The sequence below is a fragment of the Corvus brachyrhynchos genome, unplaced genomic scaffold, assembly GCF_000691975.1.
Source record: "Corvus brachyrhynchos isolate BGI_N302 unplaced genomic scaffold, ASM69197v1 scaffold5, whole genome shotgun sequence".
In the NCBI taxonomy this organism is placed as follows: Eukaryota; Metazoa; Chordata; class Aves; order Passeriformes; family Corvidae; genus Corvus; species Corvus brachyrhynchos.
In genome coordinates, this window is record NW_008238321.1 from 7,396,439 (window position 1) to 7,420,524 (window position 24,086).

Here is a 24,086-nt window from a genome sequence, read left to right on the forward strand (position 1 = left end):
TATTTTTCGCTCTTTCCAGCAGAAATTGGTGCAGAGCATGGACTTGCTGCTCAGGTGTTGCGCCTGCCTTACAAGGTTTCTGTCGGTATTTTACTCTCAGTAGGTAAAGCCATTTAAGGCTTATCACTGTGAGCTTGGCCTGTTGGCCCAGTCTGGCTCTAAACTGACTCTTGTATATATTAAACTCTTAATTGATTGTGTAAAAGCATCTCTCAAAGGCAGTGCCTGATCTTGGACTAGAAACACGTGTAGTTTGAGTATTAGTCAGGTATCAGCTGTGCCTGCATAGTGTCAACTTAGGCTGCAATTCAAGATCTTCCTCCTTCTTGGAGTTTATTTTACCGCCTTAATTCTGTTCTCCCAATTCCACCATGGAAGTGGCTATCTGGAGGGTATCTGACTGAATCCTATAAAAACATTTTCCAGGGCATTTCCTTTCAAAGCTGTAAGAAATGCTGGAGGAGCTCAGTGTGAGAAGAGGAAGCAAGCTGTGGTATGGGAACATGACCATCCTTACCAGGTATTGCAGTGAAACCCTTCTGAACATGAAGCCACAGCTCCTGGCCACTGACCTTTGGAATTGTGGCAAGTGCATATGCTTAATGTGACCCTAAAAAAGGGCATGGCTGTTGTAACCAGAATATGGGACCTGTGAAGTCATTCTTTTTGGAAGTCACGCACTCTGGGATGTTTGACTCCTGAAAGGGCTGGTGGCAGGCATTTAAGTCAATAGTTCTGAAAGTGCTGTGCAGGTTGACAGAGACCTTCTTTTTTGTCAAGGTGGGCTGCTGCACCTTGTGGGCCCCCTCAAGGTCAAGTCTCAGCTTTTGTGTTGTCAGCAGCTTTGTGAATGAGGTGAGGTGTGTTGTGCTTGAAAGCAATGTTTCTTGTGATAAGTTCAAGTCACATTTAAAATAAAAGACAAAAATACCCCCTTTCCTTCCACATTTTTTCCTGGTGGTGCATTATGCTTGTAATTTTTTCTGGAACCCAGCTTCCCAAGTGCAGCTTAGGTGTTTTCCAGAGTCAGTGTGATGGGCAGCTGCTCAACATCCAGGATGCCATCAGAGTCTATCAGTTCCTTCTGATTTTCAAGTCCTCTGGCTGCTACTAACTAACTGACTTTCTGATTTGCAGCCCTTCTGGTTTTGGTTTAATTATCCCTCACTGCTCCTTTTCACAGCAGGTTGCTGGTTGTGTGCAGCCTGGTTCTCCCTGCTGTCAGTGCCCCTGCAAACAGGGCTGTGAGCTGAGCAGGCTGCAGGTTGCTCATCAGTGTGAATGTCAGTGCCATAGCCTGTCCCAGCAACCTTAAATCCCTTATTTCTGTTTCCTCTCCAGTGAAAACAGTGCTAAGATGGGAACCTGAATGCTCCTGAAAACGTGCATCAAACTTGTTAGATAACTACTTAAAAGGTTGCACTTGGATTTCTTTGTTCTGTTAAGCTTTTTAAAGTGGCATTCAGGATCCCTTAAAAAAGAAAAGAAAAAAGGTAGGAAAACTACTAAGGATTTGGAGAGGAAATGCTCTGTCGTTTCTCCTGGAGGGATCTATAAAGTACAAGTACCAGAGGAGCACTCTGCTGTATATCCTGGGGCACACAGGGCATTTCTCCTGCTCTTTTCCACGTGGCTGCTGGCTTTATGGAAAAGAGAAGGCAGCTGCAATTAATGCTGTGTGGAGCTGTGGCAGGTATGTGCAGCACCTGGGGGTTTGTGGAGCCTCACTCTTTAAACCCACTGGTGTCTGAATCTTGGTGCTGTTCAGAGCAGCCCCTGGCCTTTCCTGGAAGGGAAAGGACATGTGAGTTCAGGGAAAAGAAAGTAGAAGTCAAACTCACTCTGGAAGCAACAGAGCTGCAAATCACGTGGTTTCACATGCTCTTCCATTCATCCCCACCCTTATAGCACAAAATCAGAACAAATCACTTCTTTTAAATGATGGTTGGGGAGATAGGCTGTGAGCAGAGCAAGGCTGGGTTTATGTGTAGGTCTCTAGCCAAGCATTGAGCTGCTGGTGTCTGAATTGTTGCATCAACGTGAAATGCCAAGCTGGCACCTGTGTTTGTGATGTGGGAGGGAGGTTTTGGATTTAAGGGATTACACTGGATGATCTTGCACATGCCAGAAGTCTGAGGCAGGCAGAGTACTGCCCTTTACAGGAACTAAGTTCAGGGTTGGCTCTTCTTCCCTCAAAGCCTTCATTTTCACTTCACTCTTAAAATGAGCTGCTCAAGGTAACGGCATTAACTCTCCTTTCCAACTAGAAGTTGTAGATTGAGATTTTTTTTTTCAGGACTTAGTTGGATGGTGGGGGGGGAAATCACAGATCCAAAGCTTTCTACCTCTCACCTCTTGTGCAGACAGTGGATTTTTGCATGCATCAAAACGAGGAGTCTCGTGCTGGTCAGAGAGGTGGGATGATACGGAGCCTTGTTATTTGGCAAAGGGACTGATGGGGGTTGTGGGAAGACACTGAAGTGTCCAGCAGTTGACCTTGATGCCAGTCACCAGGGAATAGCTCAAAGGAATGAAAAACTTTCTTTGAGTTGCCCAGTTTTGGAAAATGAATGCAGCTTCAAAACAGCTTACATTTTAGAGCTTACAGTCTTACATTTTAGAGAGTAGCTCACAGAGCAGATATTTTGCTAGGGAAATGCAAGTGCTTTGTGGGTTTGGGGTAGAAAACTGGTGCCAATGTATGTGGCCAGCTGTTAGGTGAATTAGGTAAAATGGGGCACATTTTTCCTCTTGTACTTTCTGTTTCAGATAAAAATTGTGATTGGGTACTTCAAACAGTTATGATTAATAATTATGATACTGTGGCCTTGATGGAATGAACTGCAAATAAGGTTGATCAGAAGTCTTGTAATGTACAGACAGCCAAGATATTTCCTGTAAAGTCCTGAGTGGACTTAGAAAATGGGGAAAAAATCTAGCTGGGGATTTGAAGCCAAGTAATCCCTAAATATCTGCTCTCTTAATTGCTCCTGAGTAAGCAATTTTCATTAGCCTGGAGCAGTGACAGAGAGATGTAGCCTGTCCTGTGTTAATCTGCAGCCTCTCTTTTTGGAGCATCTCCTGATGTGCTCTTGGTCACACTCCTGACTCTGCAGTTACCAGTGCTGAGCCTGGGAGGAAAGGACATCATTCCCTTCGGTGCTCTTCTCCTTGGGTAAGAGAGGGTGAGGAACAGGGAACTTTTGGGAGGTAACTGGAAGCTGTGATTGCTGCCAGATTCATTCCTCTTTTCCATCCTTATTCATGTCCTGCCCTGGAGCTGCTGGAGCCGGTTGCAGGCTGGTGTGGTTTTGGAAATAGTGGCTTCTCTGGTGGGATACTTTTGGAACTGTGTGTGTTGGGTGTCTTATCTGTCAGGGGAGGTGAACATTCAGGTTGGATTTACTTGCCACAAAACAGTTCTTGTGTTATATTGTCTTATGTTTTGGTGTGGTGAAACCAGTTCTGTGGCTTTCTGCCCCAGAAATGTTACCTGGCTCTTTATTGTTCGCTTCAGCTTCTGTTCCTTGATTTTTCTCAGATCTCAGGAATCCTGTCTTCCCCTTCTCAGAGAGTGTACATGTTTAAAATAATTTGGTAAACCAAGCCAGCTGCTAATGTGGGAAACACTTCAAGAATACTTTATAACTCATCAGCCGTTTCTGTTATTAAATGATCTTCTGGTTTGTTGTTTCTCTTCAGCACATGCTACGGGTCCAAAAATTGGTGGCAGAGCTGTGTGGATGCTCTTGTCATAAGTCTACTCCAGGTCTGTGCTCCTGAGAGGAGCTTTTGGCCAAACCTGTAATGCTGTCCCTGCCCGGCTCTGTGGGGTCCTGCGTGCCCCCACAGACGCACGGGTGGGTTCAGTGTTACAGTCGGTAGCAAAGAGTCGAGAAGGGCATTTGTGTGTGTTCTGCCAGGAGCATTTATTGTTGCTGCACTGTCGAAGGTTGCAGAGGCAAATACCAACATGACCCCGAAGCTCACAGTTCTATCCGGGGGCAGGGAAAAGGCAGGACCAGGGAACGGGGACCAATGGAGAAGCTCTGGGGGAGTGACTAGGGGGTAGAGGCTGACAGCCAACCCGGGAATCCAAACTGGGATAGATTAACATAACAGAACACTGCCTCCTGGGAGAAGCGTTTTTGGTCACCCTAGCATGAAGTGGTTCTTGTGGTACAAGGGAATTGTCTTACTGAAAACTCTCTGTCCCTTGTAATGTATGTTCATCGGCCACCACAAACCTGTAGCAGGTTGTGCTGCTGGAAACCAGGTGGTCTTTTCTGAGAGCCACAGCCCACACACTCCTGCCTTCAGAGGCCAGGGTAAAGCTTTTGGGCTGGAATCAATGTTTTTTTCCACTTTTCCCAGGCTTGGAACTGTGCAAACCTGCTGGCAGGAGCCCTGCTGCAGCCGCACGTGTTGACCTCTGGCTCTGTCCCTTTGCAGGGTGTGAGGCAGTGGCAGTAGCTGCCTTGTGCATAGCAAATAGGATTTGTTTGTGTCCAGCAGTTCTTGTTGGGCTTATGATCAGGGGATTTCTAATTTTCAGTTGGGATGATGCTGCTTAACACGATCAACCACTGCTAAACTCCTCCTGCTTTTGCTCAGTGCCTGTTACAAGGAGCAGCCCCCAGCAAATCATGAACCCTTTGAAATGTTTCAGTGAAATGCTTGACAGTAAGTCAGTCTGGTTTATTTCCTTTCTGCTATGCTTTTAAAATTTTTTTTAAGGACTGAATTTTTAGCTTTTCATTTTGCTGGTTGTCACAAGCCCTGCATTATTTAAGTAGCTTGTTTTAGGAGCTTGAAATGAGCCAGAAATTCACCTTGCTCGCAGGCTACCAGCAGACACGTTTGCTGCCCGCAGGCACAAAGTGGGAGTTGATGCTCTTCTGTCAGTGTAGGTGAGCAACAGTGGTGTTCTGTGTGGGGGAGAGGCTAAAACACAGTGATTTGATGTTGCTGACGTTTCTTTCAAGTTGCTCTTTTTTTTTATCCCTCCCCCCTGTTCATTTGGGATCTCAGTTCCTACCTCCCCTGCTTTCTGTCTAGTCCTGTTGCCTTGAGCTGGAGCCAGACAAGAGCACTTTGAGTCTAGTCCCATCTTGAGTATGTGGGAGTTCAAGATTTCAAATGCTGTAAGTGAGGGGGGAAAATACATTACACTGTGCTGAGAAGGGGGGGGGTCTTCCCTTGACTGTCAGTTTAAATTCCAGCACCATCTGAAGATGCTCATCACAGCACAAATATGGGGTGGAGGGAGCAGATTTGAGTTCTGCGCCAGTTACTGCAGTCCAGAAACGCCTTCATGTATCAGGAAATTAAATATATGCACAGCACCGATGGTGGCTATTTTTAGGTTAAGCTAAAAATATGTCATGTGGTGTTTGAAAGGATTTTGAATGGGTTTTGGAAATCCTTGTGTAAGCATTCTGTGTGCTCCTGAGACCTGCTTCACCTTGTAGCAGCTGATCCCTTACCTCATAGTAGTGGTAGGAAGCAATGGTATTGTGGATGATATTTTTGCATGTTTGAGGAGCTTGTCCGGGAAGTCCCTGTGACCTCAGCTGTCAGTCTGAGGTCTTGTCAGTTCAGAGAACTGTTAAACCCAAGTCCCTGATGGACTCTGGTTTTCCTGGTAGCAGATCTGTTAATGGCTGCTTCTCCTCTCAATTTGCTGTAGGAAAAACCATGATGGGGAGGATTTTGTTGTCTGCACAATGAAACAACGTGGGTGTGCAGTATCAGAGGGTGGTTGGGCACTGCCCAGGCTCCCCTGGGAATGATCACGGCCCCAAAGCTGCCAGAGCTCCAGGAGCATTTGGACAATGCTCTCAGGCACAGGGTGGGATTGTTGGGACGTCCTGTGCAGGGCCAGGAGTTGGACTCTGATCCTTGTGGGTCCCTTCCAACTCAGGATATTCTGTGACTGAGTTATGAGTATATGGAGTAATATAGAGGTGAAATTGGGTGGGACCACATCCTACAGCATGGTGGGTCTTCACTGCACAGTCAGTGGGTGTCTTAGAAGTCATGATGAGAATTTTGTGTCACCTGGCTACTGTTATAGGGATTCAAGTCCCAAATCCAGCTTGATGTGTTGCAGTGCAGGTGGGAGCCTTTTAAGAAAAGAAGAAAAACTAAAAAGCTTGCAAAACGTTCATCTGACTGCTTTGCTATTCAAACAGCTCTAGTTTCCTATCCTTGGCTGTATTGTGGAAGAGCTGATGGGCATGTTAGAGCTTGCTTGTAGGTAGCTTTATTCTTTGCCTGTAGATAGGCACTGAAATCACTAAGGTAGTGTGGAATAACTTCTTTCCATCTGTCTTCCTTGCTTTTTTATTGTTGTTTATGTAGGGCAAGACCCCAGGGTGGCTTTGATCTTGTTACTTCTCATTCTTGGCAGCCTGGTGCTATAAACATGAATAAACTTCTTATTCATGCCACTAGATGGAACTGGCCCATGCTTATGGATATTTGTTTAAACTTCAGCTCTGTATTGAGTATTGACAAAATGAATTGCTAGCTCTTGGTGGAAGCTTGGCTTTTACCCTCAAAGCAGGGCTTTATTAAGCTGCTTGGGGTTTTTATTCAGTCTGTTTTGAAGTAGGAGGAATTGCCAGTTCTTTCCAGGCTTGGGTTTTTTTGTTGTTGCCTTGACTGTGTATTACAGTTAATACTATTTATTATATTCTTGCTTTTAAAACACTGAGTCTTTTGGTGATGTGTGCACACTTTCTTGTATGGAAGTGCAGACAGTTTTTCTATCCCAAATTTAATTTCAGGTTATTCCCTGTACCTCCTTCTCACTCCTGAATGTTGAAGCATGCATACAGAAACCAGAGTGGCCCCTAGAAAATACCACCTTATTCTTGTGGCTTATCCATCATTCTTGGATGTGAACAGCTGGGATTTAACCAGCATTGGACAAAGCACCATTTGAGCTATTTGGGAGAAGATTTTTTTTTTGGTGGCTGTGCTGAGCATTTGCAGTGTCACCCCACCCTCATATAGCCAGCCCTGCTAATGCACCACGGGTCCCTGGAGGGGAGAAATATCCAACCACTCAGCTTTGCTTGGAGCAGATCTGAGCAGACACCTGTCCAGCCCCTGTCTGCACCACTTGATGCTGCAAGGGCTGATTTGTGGCTTTCACAAATGTCCTTGTTCCTCCCCCGCCAGTCTCAGAGCGATCCTTTGCCGTGTTTGTTCAGTGACCTTGCCCACGGTGGGCCTATCCCTGCTTCTGTTTCTCCACCTTTTAAATCGCAAGAAGTGTGAATTGATTTTATTTGCTAAAGGAGTCAGACAGCTAAGGATGGAAAAGTGCTATGCAGGACTAGGTGATTGCTATTCATGAGTACCAGGGAAAATACAACTGTAATAATGTGGATGTGACCTTTTAAAAAGGCCAGGGTTTGCACCACAAGCTTGCACTTACAGTGACCCAGCTCCTGAGCTGCAGCTCCAGCACCTGCCTGGGATGCTGGAACAGCACTTTCATGCCATTCTGGCAAATAAAGAAAGATTTATTTCTCCTTATAAGGCAGAAAATGAAGAACATAGTGGAAACACCCCCAAAATCTTACTTTTCAGGTGTTTTCAAAGTACCAGTATGCCCATGAGAATCTCGGAGCTGCTTACTGGAAATAGGATGTGCTACTGAGGTATCAGGGCTCAAATACAGGCATAGTTGCATATTTGTGGTAATGCTAGTTAGAAGAGGCCTCTTGCTGTTCCCTCACCCAATTTCCCAGTCAAATTTGGACCATCAGCAGTGCAGGGACCAGGTGAGTGTGGCTGTTTGTAGCCAAACCTTGAAATCTTTGTGCTGGAGGTTCCTTCTGAAGAAGGTTCCTTCAGGCACTGAGCCCATGCTGCTAGGCTTTTTAAAGTGCTAAATGATACATTTAAAATATTATTATTGTATCTTGTACATCTGAACTGATTTTTTCATTTTACTGTCCTAGCTGCAAATCCTGTTCCCTGCAGAGGAGTTTAAGTAGAATTACTGAGGGGGAATTTATACTGCTCGTGTACTAGCAAACAGGATTTTATAGCAGACCCACCATTTTCTTCCAACTACTGCATCAGTAAATATTTAATAGTACAGATTCCTCTGTGCCGTGATAAGGAGAGTGGTAAGAGTACTTTCCAATGAGAAAACCTCCTTTCTCCTTCCAGTGATCAAATTCTGCTTGGAGTTCCTGTATGTGTTCAGCCTCTCTGTTATAGTGGGAATTGAGAGCTATAAGCTGACAGAGCATAAAATGGAAACCTCCTGTTTAGTTTGCAGTGATTCCTCTGGCCCCCTAATCCTGTTTGGGAGCCTCTGGCCGATTAATTGTGCCTCTCTGAGAACAGGTGGGGGTAGCAAAGTTTAGTTCCAAAAAGCCCAGTCCTGTGAAGGCACCTGATTCCTGTCATGCTCTCCTTTTGCTGTGAGAGCAGATGGTGTTTCCTGGAATTTGTACCAAACTCTCGCTGTAAATCAAGGAAATCTCTTCTTTAAAATAGCAGATGGTGGTAAGGAAGTGCTCTCTGGAATGTGACTCGTTCCTGTGCTGGTTCACAGAGCAGGCACAAAGCACACACTGACACTGCCCTGCCTGGGGTGCAGCTTCCTTCTGACATGCCAATAACGTGGGGGTTGTGCAAGTGAGCTTGGAGCATCTCTGGTGGCTCTGAAGTTGTGCCTCAGCTTGGCAGCATGCAGGGAATTCAGGCTGGGGTGGTGGTATCCCTGTTGGCTGTTCCCCTCAGGGCTGTGTGTGACTTCCCTGGCATTAAGTGCAACAGGGGTGGTTGTAGTGACATCATCTGGGGTGTGTGAGATGCAGGCTGATGTGGGGATGCCCTGGGACAGCGCAGGCAAGGGGATTTTGCCCTTCTCACCACCTGATGGTGGCAGAGACACCACTGTGTGCGTTGGTGCATTGGATTTTGGTTGGAAACAAGAGAAGATCCACCTATTGGGAGGGTTTGAGTCCTGCTTGGATAGAATTGCATCTCTCTTCCTTTTCTGTGGTTGCATAGCTGTAAGAATTCTCATGTCTCCTCCAGAGATTTCTCAGGCCTGATTGCACTCTTCAGTCGACTGCCGTAACTTTTGGAACACAAGATAACAACATATCTCCTTTCAGGTACTGAGACAGGTGTACAGAAAAATACTGTGGAGAGACTGCTGGGAGAGCCAGGAGAACCCCTAGCAGCTAAGTCTTGGGAAAACCCCTTTAGGGTGAATCTGAGTTTGCCTGACTCCCTCGTGGTTTTATTTTATCTTCCAGTTCCTCATGTGAGCCTGACTGCCATGCTGGGGCATTGACACTCTGGGGTGCAGCTGTTTAAAATGGCAGAGAGAGGTGGGAATGAAGAAGTGATTAACTTGAACAGCTTCAGCAATCACAGAGGGAAGGGTGAGTACTGATTTGTGCCTGTTTCCAAAACACTCTTGTGAAACTCCTCCTGAGCAGCAGGATTCACAGAACTTCCAGGGAGCTGCTGGAGGTCTGTTCTGTCATGTCACACACTGCTCTGTTACACTAACTTAGCCACCTACAGAAACTCTTTCATGTTATGCAGGCATGCAAAATATTTGGCTCTTGTCTTTCTCATGTTGTACTGCCTCAAGGGAGATTGCTGACTTCTTGGGAACACTGTGTAGAGGTGTTTCAGCAGATCCAAGGAGGATCCATCCTTCTGAGGACCCCATAGTAGAGAGGCTGCCCCTAAATTCGTGCCCTCATAGGGCTGCATGCATTGGCACCCATTCACTCACTCAACAGTGGCATTTAAAGTGATGCTTTCTCTCTATGCCTGAAAGGTGATAAATGAACACTCATGCTAAAAAATAAGCTGAAACATGTCTAATTTTAGGGAAAGCATAGTTGTATGTTCTCTGTGCAGTACAGAAACCCTCTGTTCCTGCCTCGAATATCTCTCCTGTGTTCCAGCAGCTGTGTTGACTAGCATCTATATTTTATTCTTGACAAACCTTGAGGCACAAGGTTGTCATCTAATAGCCACAGGCCTTATCTCGGCCCTGCATAAGGTAGTCCTGCAAAGTCCCACTCTTTCAGAAGAGGATGAGTTGCACAGAGACTCTTATCTCTCTGCTAGAATGCCCTGCACATTGACAAAGAAAATGTAATGTCCCTGAGATACTGAAAGTCCAGGATTTCTCTGGAGAAGTATTCCCTACATGCCTTGTTTGTAATAACTTTTGCAGCAGCTTGACTGTGCTGGAGTTCAGGGTAGAAGATTCTTTGTGAGTGTCAGTGGCTGTCCCTGCAGTGCTGTTGTGATGAGCTGAAGCTGTGCAGGTGTTTTGCTGGAGGCTTAGGGACACAGGAGTGGCTGTAACAATGCCTTGCAGAAGAATTGGTGACCTCTGAATGCTTCTTCCTGCAGTGCAAATGGGAAAATTGCTTTCTCAGATGTTTCAGTGCTATATGTGCCCTGTAATTCCAGTTGTTTACCTTGAGCCAGCAGCTAACTTTAACTTTACTCACTGTTCTGCAGACTGGATAAACCACAGGGATGAAAGTCTTATCATGATATCGGATTCCTCAGATGAAGAATTGCCTTTGTTGCTGGAAATGCCAGAAAAGCAGCAGACTGAGGAAGATGATGATGATGTAGTCATCTTAGCGGAGGTAGGTTTTCATTCTTGTAGCTGCAGTGCTTTATTCATGGCCTGTATAGCCAAGTCTTGTGCAAATACCTGATGCATTCCTTTGAGTCCTGCCTGGTTACAGCAATCTACTTAGGATGTCTGAAATAATGGTGAAATGATGGCATTTTTCTGGCTTAATTTAGTCATATTTTGGGCATGGGAGGGGAGAACCAGGCTGTTAAACTACGCTGCGTAGTTTAAGTTCTATTTGATGAAGGTTGTAGCTCCCATAAAGTTGTCTGTCTGAATCCAGCAAGGTGGAGTGCTTTGCAAGAGGACTTGATCTTCCACTGAAGGTGTTTTCAAACCATGCGTTGTTTGATTTATATGCGTACTTTGTATGCTTTATATTCCTCTGTTATTTGTATTCATGTTGGGCTGTTGCAGGCACTTATGTTTTTGTAGCATTTCATATTTGTCTTGTATTAAGAATATATTGCACTTTACTGTTAAATTAACCAGAAGCACTGAGAAAATGGGTTGCAAAGCTGACCTTTCTGCTTCTTAGTTGAAAACAGCAGCAGAGAACACTCAGGCTCTGTTGGCATACAGCAGTCTGTCTGCCAGAGGCAAGAACAAGGCCAGAGATTAATGTTTTGAGCTTTGGTTCCTGCCTGTTTAAATAAATTGGTGAGAACACAAATATGTCATCAGTTAGTTGTTCCTTCCCAGACTGTTTTACTGGGAGGGAAGTGGGTTAGCTTAGTTGAAGTGAGCTTAGGAAATTATTCCATTTTGAAAGTCCTGTGCATCCCCAGTTCTGCCAAAGGTTCTTGTATCACCTGGGGACAGGCTGAGGACACAGATATGTGGGTTGCAGTTCTGTGCTTTATTATTTATCTGTGCTTGCTGAACAGGCTGTTTATCAGTTTCCCATCAGAAGTTTTCTTAGATGCAGAAGTATCTGGAGCAAAGATTCTAACATGCAGACAAGAATTCCTACTTTCTCCTGTGTGTGTCCTTTTCAGACCCCAAAGCAACAGCAGCCTCTGCGTCCCAATGTCATCAGACCTGCTGCTCCATGGCAGGGGGCAAACACTGTGGGAGAAGGAGGATCTAAAAGTGCTGTGGAGCCTTTGATGAGCACAGACCTGCAGGATAAGCAGGATTCAGCTCTGCGCTGTGAGGGAGATGGGAATAACCTCATGGAGGAGAGCAATGCTGGACCAAGCAGGGATGAGAGTGTGGACGTTGCCCTCCAGCAGCCTGGACCATCTGAGATGAATGGCCCCAGCTCTGAACTTACAAGTAACCAGGAGCCTGGCCCAAGTTTGCTGCCACTGATCAAGATGAGTCCACAGCCTGCTAATAATGCAGAAACCATTAGTCTGGAGAATGCAGACCTTCCACCTCAACAGGAGGAAAAGATGGAAGCTCGGGAATGGCAAGGAGAGAACTTGGAGCCAGAGCAGAAACTTGAAGAAATAGCTGCTAAAACTACCATGGAGCAGGAGGAGATCCGGGAGAACAGCCAGCTGGAACCCCGGCACTTCCCACCACTGGAAGATGAGCCACAGGCTGTAGCAAAGGGTTGTGCTCCCCAGCAAGGGCAGCCAGAGGCAGACCCGGGATCTTTGAGGGCATATGGAGAGAAGGCTCCTGGGCCAGCCTTCCCCCGGCCAGAGCCGCAGCAGGACGGGATTCCAGGCCGTGCCTCCCCGCAGCCGGCACATCCCCCTGAGGAATCGGGTCAGCAGGCAGGGAGAGACAACGAGCAGCCGGGGCCCGCCTTCCCTGCACAGGGCTCACACGAACTTGGCTCAGGGGATGTGCCAGAACAGGGAGCTGCTGGGCAGGAGCAGGACCTCACTGCGCTGCTCATCAGAGAGACAGTAAGTATTCCCAGGGCTCCTCTGCCTCCTGTGTGCATGGTGTTTTCAGACAGGTTTTTCAAGGTGTGTGGAGTTTCACATGCTCAGAACACACAGCTGCAAATCCTCTTTGTTTGGCTGAGACAGCCGTGCACCAGGTGAGGAGCATGTGATGAACTGTCTTGGAAAATGTTGGTTTGAGGTGAAATAATCTGGGTCTGTTCCCTGAAAGGCCCTCTTGGATCTGCTAATCTGGTTTTGTCTGGTTGATTCCTAACCCAACGCTGTAGAGCTGGTTTAGGATTGGATACAAAGCTAAATGAGCAAAGCTGAGACACCAAATAGTGGCAGAATGCTACAGGGTGGAGTAGGAGTAGGGAAGTTTGAGACATGGCTGAGAGCCAGGGCTGCTTTTCAGCTCCTAAAGGAGTTTGGTCCGTGCCCATGTTAAGGCCACCATGGTGGCAAGGGGTAGTGGTTGCCCTTGTGGTGTGGATTTCCAAGCAGCAGCACCAAGGAATAACTAGATACGCAGCATGAAGACTTGTGTATGTTAACTCCACGTGCTCCATATGTGAAGCTTAGCATGAGGGACATTGGCTATAACAACAGCCCCCAGGGAGGACACTCCCTATCCTTTGGTATATTCGGCAGCTTGGGCAGCATGGTGTATATATGGTAAACAAAGCTAAATAAAAATGGGATGATTCATGTGTCTAATGTTTGCACACCCCTCCCCTTGATTGCCAGGGAGGAAGGCTCTCTTGCTGTCTTATTGAACATTTTTTCTTGCAAACAAGTATATTCTTATGTGCCTGTATCTTCCACCACCACCCCATCCCCTCCAAGTCTTCCTTCCACATCCCATATCTAATTCTACTTGGGAAAAGTGGAGTTGAGGAAAATATTTTTTTAAGTAGCAATCTAACATAATTCAGTTCTTTCCGAGTAAGACCTTGTTGATCAGTGCCTTTGAGATGGGTAAGAGGCTATTCTTGCATTGTCAGGGTTGCTTGACAACCCTGACCAGTCCAGTCCTGCAAAACAAAATACCACATGGTTGCAGCTGGTTGCAGTGCTTGTACAGAAACCCCAGAGAGAGCAGCAAACACTGGGAGAGCCTTCACAGAAATGCCAGTAAAGGTTTGTTGTCTGTTCTGGTCTCATTTCTGGTGTGTCTGGGTTCACTGGGTGAGTGTACTCGTTGGTTTTTTTCCTTTTGCTTTGGAATGTTGTATTTCAGCACATAACTGGAACTCCTTGATGGGCATGCTGAAGGTAAACATACACTTTCCTTGTGTTGTAGATCATTCCTACAGAGCCTGAATCTCTCGTTAGGCCACGTGTTCTTGGCTTTTCACATCACAACCCTCACTGTTCCTTTGAGATAGAGCTGCTAGCAGTCATCCTGTGGAGCAAGGCTGGATGGCTATAAATGATCTCTTGACCATTTTGCCCCAAGTCTCAGGATTGTGCTGGTTAATTACCTGTAAATCCCTGTCCTGGGTGCTATGTGTGTTACACAGCTCCTCTAATACCTACATAACCTTTAGCTTTTCCTCCTCTAGGAAGCAAGATTCCCAGATGTGAAGAAGGAATATATTGAAGAATTAATCATCATCAAGAACTGCTATGACTTAAATGTGTAAGTGTAGAGCCAAGAACTACAGTGTGTCATAAAACTGCAGCACTTTCCCATGTCCCCACCTGCCAGGGATACTGCTCTGGATCACATCTAGGCTGGGGCTCAGCACTGCCTTGATAGTGCCAAAGAGCACAGATTCTTTCTTTTTGTACTTCTAATAGAGCTGTTCTTAAGTCCTTTCTAATTCTATTGTGCTGTAGCTTCTCTGCTTTTAAGATGATTTGCTTATTTAAAGAATTACATATAATTTTGTTACCTATTACTAGGGCTCTTAAAAAGAGTGTCAGGATTAAGGTGTTAAGATGACTGCTGTAAAACATAGTATGGAGGTGAGTTGGTGAGTTTTGAGTTGGAAGAAATCATTCCCTCCTTCATTTCACTGGGTTTTGGATTCTTCCAGGTAAAGCCAACACTGCCTTGGAGTCCATTATTTAGTGTTATGATGTTGACTTTTATCACCTTTACCTGCTCAAGTAGCAGTGGTGCTGTTTGAATTCTCTCACATCATTTTTGGGTGACAGAATAGAGCAAAGACATTTAAGGGCTGGTAGGATTGGTTCTAGAGGTGTGTTGAGGGACTGATTTTGGTCAAACTGAGCAGAAACATGAGCAAGAAAATGAAATAAAAGGAGTGGAAAATCAATGTGAGGACTTGCTTTACAAACTGCATTAACAGCTCAGGACTACCTTAATGTTCATCATACTGGAGATTTCTGGGAGTCATGTTGGAGTCAAAAGTTTAAAAAAAGGTGATTAACCTTATTGCTGAGTGGCATCATCTCCCTGCCCTTCTGGGTAGAGCTGGGCAGCGCAGCATTGCGTGTGCTGGCACCAGCAGCACCGAGAGGAGATGGTTTGAAGTAAATCACTTGTGACTGATGTCTGATGCTTGATGGCCTCTCTCTCTCTCTCTGCAACTGTCTCTGTTATCTCCAGCTTGTCCAAACTGGTTACTGTGTGATACAAGAATGAGGAATAGGTGTTGGTTGTCAGAGTATTCACTTGTCTAAATCCAATGCCCCTTCCAGCTAACTAGAGCACTAATTAAGCAGCATTTAAGTGTGTGAGGCTTAGAATTAGTCATTGGGGCATAAATAAGTTAAATGATCAGGAACTAAGGATGATCCCATACACTGGGCATAGATTTCCTATTCTGCTGTTTGCCTGTGCTATGAAGTCGGGTCTCCAAAGAAAGGCTTCTTGATTAGAAAGTCAACAGACTAGAACTTCTTTCTGGACTTTGAAAAGTGCTTTCCCTGCAGTGGTGGAGCAGCTTTGGGGCGCCCACATCATGGACTGGGTGCACCTCAAGGTGGATGGTTGTGGTGGGGATGTAGAAGATAAACAGAGCCATTCCTGCAAGCAGTTGGGCTATTGAAGTTGTGCATCTGACTGCAGGACCCTCCCAGACTGTGTGAAAAAACTCGGGTTTGTGTCCTGTGGGGATTTAGAGAAGCCTGATGGAATTAAATCCCACTATTGGCTTCTGTCGGTCTTAATGTGTTCCTTCCCTTTTTGCTCCCGAAATCTCTTCTCTCCCATTGTGTGCCACAGACCCAGTGAGATGAAAAGGTGCTTCCAGGCTTCCCTGTAGGCCAGCTACAGTGTCTGCTCAGCGGTGCGTTACCCACTTACTGGATGATAAAGATTTCTTCTCCATATTTTTATTCCTTTAACCAAACTATCTTTTGAGTTGTCACTGCAGCTTTTGTGTGAGAACAAATGGGTCAAAGCACTGGTCAGCCTCGCTGGCAGGGTCTCTTTGATCTCCATGGTGTGTCAAGCTAAATCAGGCTTGAAATATAATAAATAAGGGTGGCTGGTTTTGGGCAGGGATGAGGCTTTTAACCAACTCTGTGTCCTGTGGTGCAGATATTAATGAACAGTGCTGTGAGTGTGGGTGTGCTGTGCGCCGGGACCCATTTAACTAATTGTCACACACTGAAGGTCAGCATCCCCCAAAATCCTCAGCGTTGAAATGGCAACATGCAGGATAGTTCAAATGTACCCTGGCCGTGCCCCAGCTGAAACCCTTTTCTTAGAACCACAGTCTGAGCTCCTTGAAGTTTGTTTTGTTGGATTAAAACAGTTATCTTTTACCAAAGGGATGGCCAGAGGTGGGAGCTGGAAGCTATTAAATGCTCAGTGCCAAGATATTTTGTTGTTTTCCGTGAAATGATCTTCTTAAAACTTTCAACTGATGTGAAAGATGAGATGTGGGACCCCTCTTAGCAGGGTATCATCTATTCAGCTTTTGTGTGCTGGAGCATTCACACTCAGTCAAAAGCTTCTGGCTCAATATGTCAATACCTGATTAAACAAAAAGAAATGCCCCTGCTTTGAATGTGAAAGCAGGGCTAAAGTAATCGTGCCTTGATAGTGGGTTAATGCTTCAAGCCAGTTCAGATTTCTTAATTAGGGACTGATTTCTGACATCAGGAATGTAAATTAGCTGCAATTATGTCTTTGCTGCAGCCTAGCACCTTCTCATTCCAATAGTTTTACAAATGTTAATTGCTTGTCCTGGCTGCTTTCAGAAGGATCTTATTCTGCAGCTGGGGAAACTGAGGAACAGCTTGTGTTACTTGCTCCAGCCAGCACAGCTGCTTGGTGAGGGCTGAGAAAAAGCTGTGGGAGCCTGATTCAGGTTGCCCTTTCAGAAGGGTTTCTGGAGTGTTTGTGGCTCTCCAGCAATGGGGCATTTGGAAACCCCTTGCTGAGTCTTTTCTAAGCTAAAATACTCCGTTAAACTACATTTACCTAACAGTTATGGCTGTTTGTGGTAGGACCTCAGGTATGCTGCATTTACAGGCTATTAGGCAATTTTTCATCAATTTTAGTGATTCTTTTCTAAGTGCTGTTCTCACCAGACCAGTTTCTAGTGGAGTTTGGGTAATGCTGGTGTGATTGCAAGCTTTGTTACAATGAAACCTGTATTCAGAGTTTGTATTCGATGTAGACACACATCTTAAACATGCTTTTGTCTCTGCTTTAATCATGGAATCACAGAATAGTTTGGGTTGGAAAGGCCATTAAAGGTCACCTAGTTCCAGCCCCTCTGCCATGGTCAGGGACACCTTCCACTGAACCAGTTTGCTCTGGCTGCTTTAATGTGAAGGTAAACTGAAAATGGAGGCTTTGATTCAAGTCTGAATCTGTAGTAATAGTTTGTTCAGGAAGACATCACCCTTTCGTGGGTTTTGTAGGGATTTTTCTACTGTTTTTTCCATAAATGATTAGTAGCTCATCCATACAAGCTTCATGTATGTAAATTTAATTGTTGAAAGACAAGCCTATTTGCTTTTCCTTCTGCAGCCACACAGCTGATTATTTTTTACTTAATCCTCAGTCATTTACTTGCTCTAGCCTAGGACCACCTTTGGTCCTTACAGGGCAGGCTTTGACTATGACCTCATAATTACAGGATACTAAAAATTGGACAAACGAGAAATGAACCTGAGCTCTCCAACCCTGAAGTAACTATATTTATCTTTTCAGACTTTGTAACTTCCTTCTGGAAAATCCAGATTACCCAAAGAAGGAAGGCAGAGTGGTTTTAAACCCCAGCAGCAGCCTGCTTGCCAGCCAAGATGAGACAAAGGCAAGTGAGAGTATCTTCATCTCCTGCTGCCTCTGGGCAGTCTGTTCAGCCTGAGTGGACCTTGGGATGTCTGCTTTGATTAGTGTGTGTTTGCAGAGTGCTTGACTGAGCCTTGCTCTCACAAGAGGCCTCTGGGTATGTGTAAGGCTGTGTTAAATAGCAATAATTAGTTGCTTGCAAGATGTCTTCCAAGCCTTTCCTGTTTGGCTGTGCCAGAGCTGCGCAGTGTTTGCTCCTTTGCCTCCAGCGAGCCCCTCTGCCCTGCTTGCCTGTCACTGCCCCATCTCAAGTGTTCATTTTGATAACTGAGACAAGAATCCCACAATTATTCTGTCACATGAAGTAGCCTTGGCCCTCGGGTATCTCTTGTGAGGCCTTTAGGCATTGCCTTGCAGCCTCCTAACTGCAAATCTCCCTACAGCTGCTTGATTTTATTTGTGTTTTAAAACATCCATTTAACAAAAAATTCTCTCTGAGCTGCTTTGAGGATGTTGAAATAGCTCTTTGTGGCCTGAGAGATGTTGAATACCTCTTTCTACTCTTGGAAGTATCTTTCTACCTCAAGCTAATAAAGTTGTTAACTCTTCATAGTGTAACCTAAATATTTTCTCTCCTTGCTGTCTCAGGCAGCCACACACAATGGTTTTAAACTACATTTTACCTTGTGCACATCACCTGCAGAGGTGCCTGGGCCAGTAGGCTTTGCAGCCACACTGTACTAAGGTGCTCAGAGCTGGGTGACACATAACCTGAGTTTTGGGTGGTCTTGCAGAATGTCCTGATCACTGAGAGAGCCATTTGTGGTGTTCCTGTGTGTATTTATAGCAGCCTTTTAATCTTTTTCGTTTTCTCCTTAGGTGCCTAAAGTGGACTACTTTGACTTTTCCAAACTTGCCCCCCTTGACCAGCGGTGCTTTATTCAGGCAGCTGATCTCCTCATGGCAGACTTCAAAATGCTGAGCAGCCAGGACATCAAGTGGGCACTGCACGAGCTCAAGGGACACTATGCAATCACACGAAAGGTGCTCCAGTTCAAGTCTGTTTTCTTTCCTGGGCTTATCTCCCGTGTCTGCAGAGGCCACTGTGGTGGCTTTGGCCTTACTGTACCACCTGCTGCTGTGTGGTTATGGGTTTTATAATAATCTTCCTTTCCTTTTAAGAAGTTTTAATCCATTTAGTAGAGATTTTCAAAATTTATTGGCCAGACAGAATGCTGCAGGAAGTTTTTACTTTCCCTAATAGGGGAGCTGGGGAAACACGAGCTGGCTGATGGTGGGTGATGCATTAAAGTGGGATGTGTTCCTGTACGTCGCCACTGAAGTGCAGTATAATTGCCAATAAAACCTAGACATTTAGTTAAATCTTAAAACATTTAACTCCTGCTGCTGGTTAACTGGCTGCGTGGAATTGAAAAGCAGCCTGAGTATTGCTGTCCTGTTTGTTCTTATTATGACTTGTGGCATGAGTCCTGTATTTATTACAAAAGAGCTTCACTGCCATGGAGATGCAAAGACACTTGTTTTAAGTATCAGCAAGCTGAATGTTAGTGTGGCTTCAAGTTTTTGACTTAGATCTGCTCCAATATGCCCTTGCTTGAGCTTCATTCTTTACTATTCCAGGACTTAACTAAAACAAAACTTCTTGTCTCTTCACTTGATTGACTGAGCACTGAGTATTGGAATCTCACCTTTTTAAACAAAAAGCCAAACCCAGCAACAAAAAAAGAAGGCAAACCAACTCTGCTTAATACAGCTGGTGCCCACTCTGATATTAACAGCTGAGCTGTTATGAAGTACCATTCACCTATTTCGTTTTTATGGAATAATTACTTTGAGTACATAAAGTAACAAAGTGAGCAAAGGAAAGATGCATATTTCCTTTTATTTGGTCTGTTTGGCTTTCCAGTTTTGGATCAGTCCTATGCCCATGCTTGTACTGTGCTTCAGCTTGAATTGAGTGCTCCTGCTTTCTTCCAGGCACAGGATTTAAGCCTGTATGTTGTTTTCTAGGCCTTTTCAGATGCTATCAAAAAGTGGCAGGAGCTGTCTCCTGAAACCAGCGGGAAACGAAAAAGGAGGAAAGAAATGAATCAATATTCATACATAGACTTCAAATTTGAGCAAGGTAAATGCCAAGATGTGTGTATGGTGCTCTCTGCATCGTTATTGTAAGCAGAACTGGCTTGCAGCAGAAAGAAACCCCTCTTAAAAGGGATGTGGTCCCAAAAGAGCTGAGTTTCTGTCACTGGTATCTGTTTTGGAGATGCTCTTCATTAGTGCCTCTGCTTGGTAAAGTGTTGTGTGAGCTGCTGAAAGTCTGCACCTGGTGTTGTGTGTGGAGGAAGGATTTAAGCTTTGTTCTGGCTGCTCCATCCCTTTTTTATTGAGCCTTTATTTCTGCTTCAGGGGATGTGAAAATTGAGAAGCGCATGTTCTTCCTGGAGAACAAGAGACGGCACTGGAGGTCCTATGACAAGCTCTCCCTTCTCCCACCAGTGCTACTGGAGCAGGAATTCTATGAGCAGAAAGTGAAAGAGATGGCAGAGGTGAGTGATAGGAACTGCTTTGATCATGTGCAAATCTTCAACAAATGTTGAGGTTTTGGCCCTAAACATGAAAAATCTGTCTCTTACAGAAATTCAAATGCTGAACCAAATATTGAATAACTATGTTTTCCCCTTCCCTACCTGTTAACGCATATGTCTTTTCCCAAGTAACTCAATTTTAAAGGAAAGAAGCCAAGCACAGAATTTCATATTTACTTAAATATGCAGCTGCTGCTTGTGCAAACACCATTCTGGATGGGGTGTTTTGCTATGAGGGGGTGAAAACTCCACTAATTAACTCTTTCCTCTAATTGTTAGCAGGCTTCTCTGCTGTTTTAGGGCTTGTAATTGCAGCTCAGTGTTGGTGGTGAGCAATGACCAGGCCCAAGGCAGTGTGTCCACTCACTGCCTTCCCAGGCTGGCAGTCCTGTGGCTCCAGAACAGTTTGTCCTGTAGCAGAGACCTGTGTGTTTTGAAGCAGAACCTGCAACACCCACTGCTGTGTTGTCTTCCTTTCCTAGGCTGAGGAGAGACTGAATTCACAGCTCTGCACCCACAATTCTTTCTAAAGTAGCTCCTTAAAGATCTTTGTCTCTTAGGCAGATGGATAAGGTCTCCTTTGAAACACAAAGCTCATGTTCTCTGGAGGGGCCCATTGGGTGAGATCATCTCTGCCCATGGAAATCTGAACCAGCAGCCCTCCACAGTATAGAATTTGGTTCTTTGTTCTTGCTGCCTTTGCTTCTCCCATCTGTTTTAGCTGAATCATAAATAGCTTAATGGATTGGAGGGATGGGCTGAGTGATGTTACAAGCAGACAGCGAGCCTTTTATAGTGGTTTGTGAGTCCTGAGATAATGTAAATGAGCTGAGAGTTTGGAAAATTTCTTCATCTATTCTGTAATTACAGATGCACATGTCTCTCTTGCAGCATGCAGACTTCCTCCTGGCTCTGCAGATGAATGAGGAGCAATATCAGAAGGTCAGTATCTGTAATATTATAAGTTGAGTTCAGCTTATGCACAGACACTGTTTTGCACTTCCTACTTCACAGATCCTTTTAGCTCTAGAACAGAGCTTTTCTGAAGCTGCATTTCACTCTGCTGCTTTTGCTGAGCTGGCAAAACCTGTGTAATGTGTGTTGGCTGGCTTTTAGGAAAGGTAGACAGGAGCTGAGGCCAGCAAGACAGTATTGATGCATGTAATGATCTGTAGTAATTCAGCTTGTATCTTCACTGCTCAGAACAAACATTGCAATAGAATAGCATCAGGTTTACTCTTGCTCCCACCATTATGGCTGTTTAAAACAGATCCACTGTTGGAGCTTGGCCAGTGGGAAGGCCTTCCTTGTTTGCAGAAAGAATTCTTTAGAAACCTGAAAATCAGCGTTCACTTCAGAGAAAATGTAGAGAACAGTTCAGCAGCTGTGTATTACATTTTGGTCTCAATGCTCATTTCCTCCTCAAACTTTGGAAAAGTGGGCTATGCTTACTTTTTAGCAGTGGCAAACTTCTCCACCTCCACAGTGAAGAGTCAAAGACAGGGTGCCCAGACAGATGGTAAATGTTCTTTAGAGGGTAACAGATCTGAATCTTGGTTTTCCCCATGAGAGTGGTCTGTACACTCAAGCTGCTTCCCTGTGACTGCAGCTTCCCAAACCCAAGATGCTGCTCTGCCTGTGAGCTGAGAATTATTAATCACTGCATGTTCTGTAGCTTTTTGGAACCTGTCAAGCAGGACGTGTAGATATGAAGTGACTTAAAACTGAGTTTCTGGTTGCACTTAATGAATTTGGACCACCAAATAGAATATCTAATGGAATGGTGTATAACTCTAGATGTTTTTTAGGATTCATGCTGGCAATTTTTTCTGGCTTGCAGTTGTATGTGTGTGTGTTGCTATAGCTATTGATGTTTTGATGCTGGTTCCTCTGGTGGCTGTAGGATGGGCAGATGATCGAGTGCCGCTGCTGCTACGGGGAGTTTGCCTTTGAAGAGTTGACTCAGTGTGCAGATGGTCACTTGTTCTGCAAGGAGTGCCTAATTAAATATGCTCAGGAGGCAGTTTTTGGCTCTGGGAAGGTAAGGATTTCACAACTGGACAAGGGGGAAATAGATAATTGCTGTTGGGAGATGACATTGCTGTTTGTGTAGGGTTGTTGCTTAAAACAGATGTAACTGCACTTCCCAGGAAATATTTGAACGGAATGGTGTCCTGAAATCCAAGTCAGTCTCGCCATCAGTCTCGCAATGTGATCTTTGCACAGGATTTCAGGGTTACTAACGTGTTTTGTTTGTTTGTTTGTTTGCTCTATGCTTGGCAATTTGATTCTTAAGATCATAGTAACAGAATAACTTGTTTGCTTTTATTTTCTACTAAATAAACCAGTGGCTTATTCATTAAGAACACTTATCTCTGACATGGCCAGTCTTCTACCTAAGAGTGTTTGTCCTTCGTAATATCACTGTGATCCCAACTTAATTTGGGGGTTGGTTCCTCTATGGCACTACTAACCTCCTCAGTCTCTGATGTAGCTAGGAATTATCCTGGTACTTAGCTGAGCTATAAACAAGTCATTAATCTGCTCTGAAGTGTGTGTGCTCCTTTGCCTCAGGATATGATGCTCAAACTGTGGGATGCTGTTGTACTCTGGGATCCATTTTGTGTAAATGTATAAACTGGCAGCTGTATTTTATATGACTTTATTGAAAAGAATGCACCGTGTCAGTGCTGGTTCTCAGCAGAGACTGTACAATAATAAAGGGCTAATATGTGGTCACAGTGGACTTGGAGTGAATTGTGATCCCAGCTGGCAACAGCATCTTCCTGCCCAGTGTTTGTTTGAGGCCTGATTTGTTTAATTAGGCTTGTTCTTTCCATAGCAAACCCATTCTCTGGCAGTCATCTTAGACAGATTTAGATGAGAGATTGGAAAAAATGTTTTTGTTATGAGGCACTGGCCCAGGTTACCCAGAGAAGCTGTGGGGTGTCTCATCCCTGGAAGTGTTCAAGGCCAAGCTGGACAGGGCTTGGACCAACCTGGGATAGTGGAAGGTGTCCCTGCCCATGGCAGGGGTTTAGAACTGGATGATTTTTAAACTCACAAGACCCAAATCATTGAGATCTGCTGACTTTAGCTCTTACTTTCTCTGAGCAAGGCTCTGCACTGATCTGCTTGAAAATGTTCTGGATCCTGAGCTGCTTTTTGCTAGTGTCATACTAAACCTGAGCTCTCTTTCCAACCCCAGTCAGAGCTCAGCTGCATGGAAGGCAGTTGCACGTGTTCCTTCCCCACCAGTGAGCTGGAGAAAGTGCTTCCAGAGAACATCCTCTGTAAATACTACGAGCGGAAAGCTGAGGAGGAGGTGGCTGCTGCCTGTGCAGATGAGCTCGTCAGGTGAGTGTCCCACAAAGAATGCTGCATTTACTGCTTTAGAACATTGTTCCCTGAAACCCTACGTTTGTGCTGACTCTGAGATAGGTAGCTTTTTACGAGCTGGATTATAAATTCAGACTTCTGCCTTCCCAGGTCTGTTTTTATTCTGCCTTTGACTAGGAGCAGATTAAAATTCAATAGACTTGTCTCCCCCAAGACTTGCTTGCCAGCTCTGTGCTGATCCTCTAAATTACATGGTCAAAAGCAGTGCTGAGCATATAATATTTTGATTGCAAATAGGGAAGTGATCGAAGAAATATGAGCAAAAAGGCAATACTCAGCACATCCTGGCAACAGGCATTGGGTTGGCAGCCTTAGCAACTTCCACACAGCTATTTGACTAAATCAGCTTTCAGCAAAGCTATGTT

At 44.9% G+C, this 24,086-nt stretch overlaps 1 protein-coding gene across 2 annotated transcripts in view; it reads left to right on the plus strand.

Annotated features, from left to right (window-relative positions):
- Positions 1-24,086, plus strand: part of RNF216 (ring finger protein 216) — a 75,885-nt gene that overhangs the window by 5,384 nt on the left and 46,415 nt on the right. Inside the window, exons 2-13 of one of the 2 annotated variants that reach the window (XM_017734088.1) lie at positions 4,902-4,906; positions 9,294-9,422; positions 10,528-10,661; positions 11,650-12,513; positions 14,061-14,137; positions 17,636-17,738; positions 18,596-18,760; positions 19,748-19,862; positions 20,144-20,283; positions 21,214-21,264; positions 22,226-22,363; positions 23,531-23,679. In XM_017734088.1, the coding sequence (XP_017589577.1) occupies positions 9,356-9,422; positions 10,528-10,661; positions 11,650-12,513; positions 14,061-14,137; positions 17,636-17,738; positions 18,596-18,760; positions 19,748-19,862; positions 20,144-20,283; positions 21,214-21,264; positions 22,226-22,363; positions 23,531-23,679 (2,003 nt within the window). In that variant the 5' untranslated portion in view covers positions 4,902-4,906; positions 9,294-9,355. Of the gene's footprint in view, positions 1-4,901; positions 4,907-9,045; positions 9,150-9,293; positions 9,423-10,527; positions 10,662-11,649; positions 12,514-14,060; positions 14,138-17,635; positions 17,739-18,595; positions 18,761-19,747; positions 19,863-20,143; positions 20,284-21,213; positions 21,265-22,225; positions 22,364-23,530; positions 23,680-24,086 lie in introns of those variants that run through there. The other variant, XM_008633456.2, reaches the window with a different exon arrangement.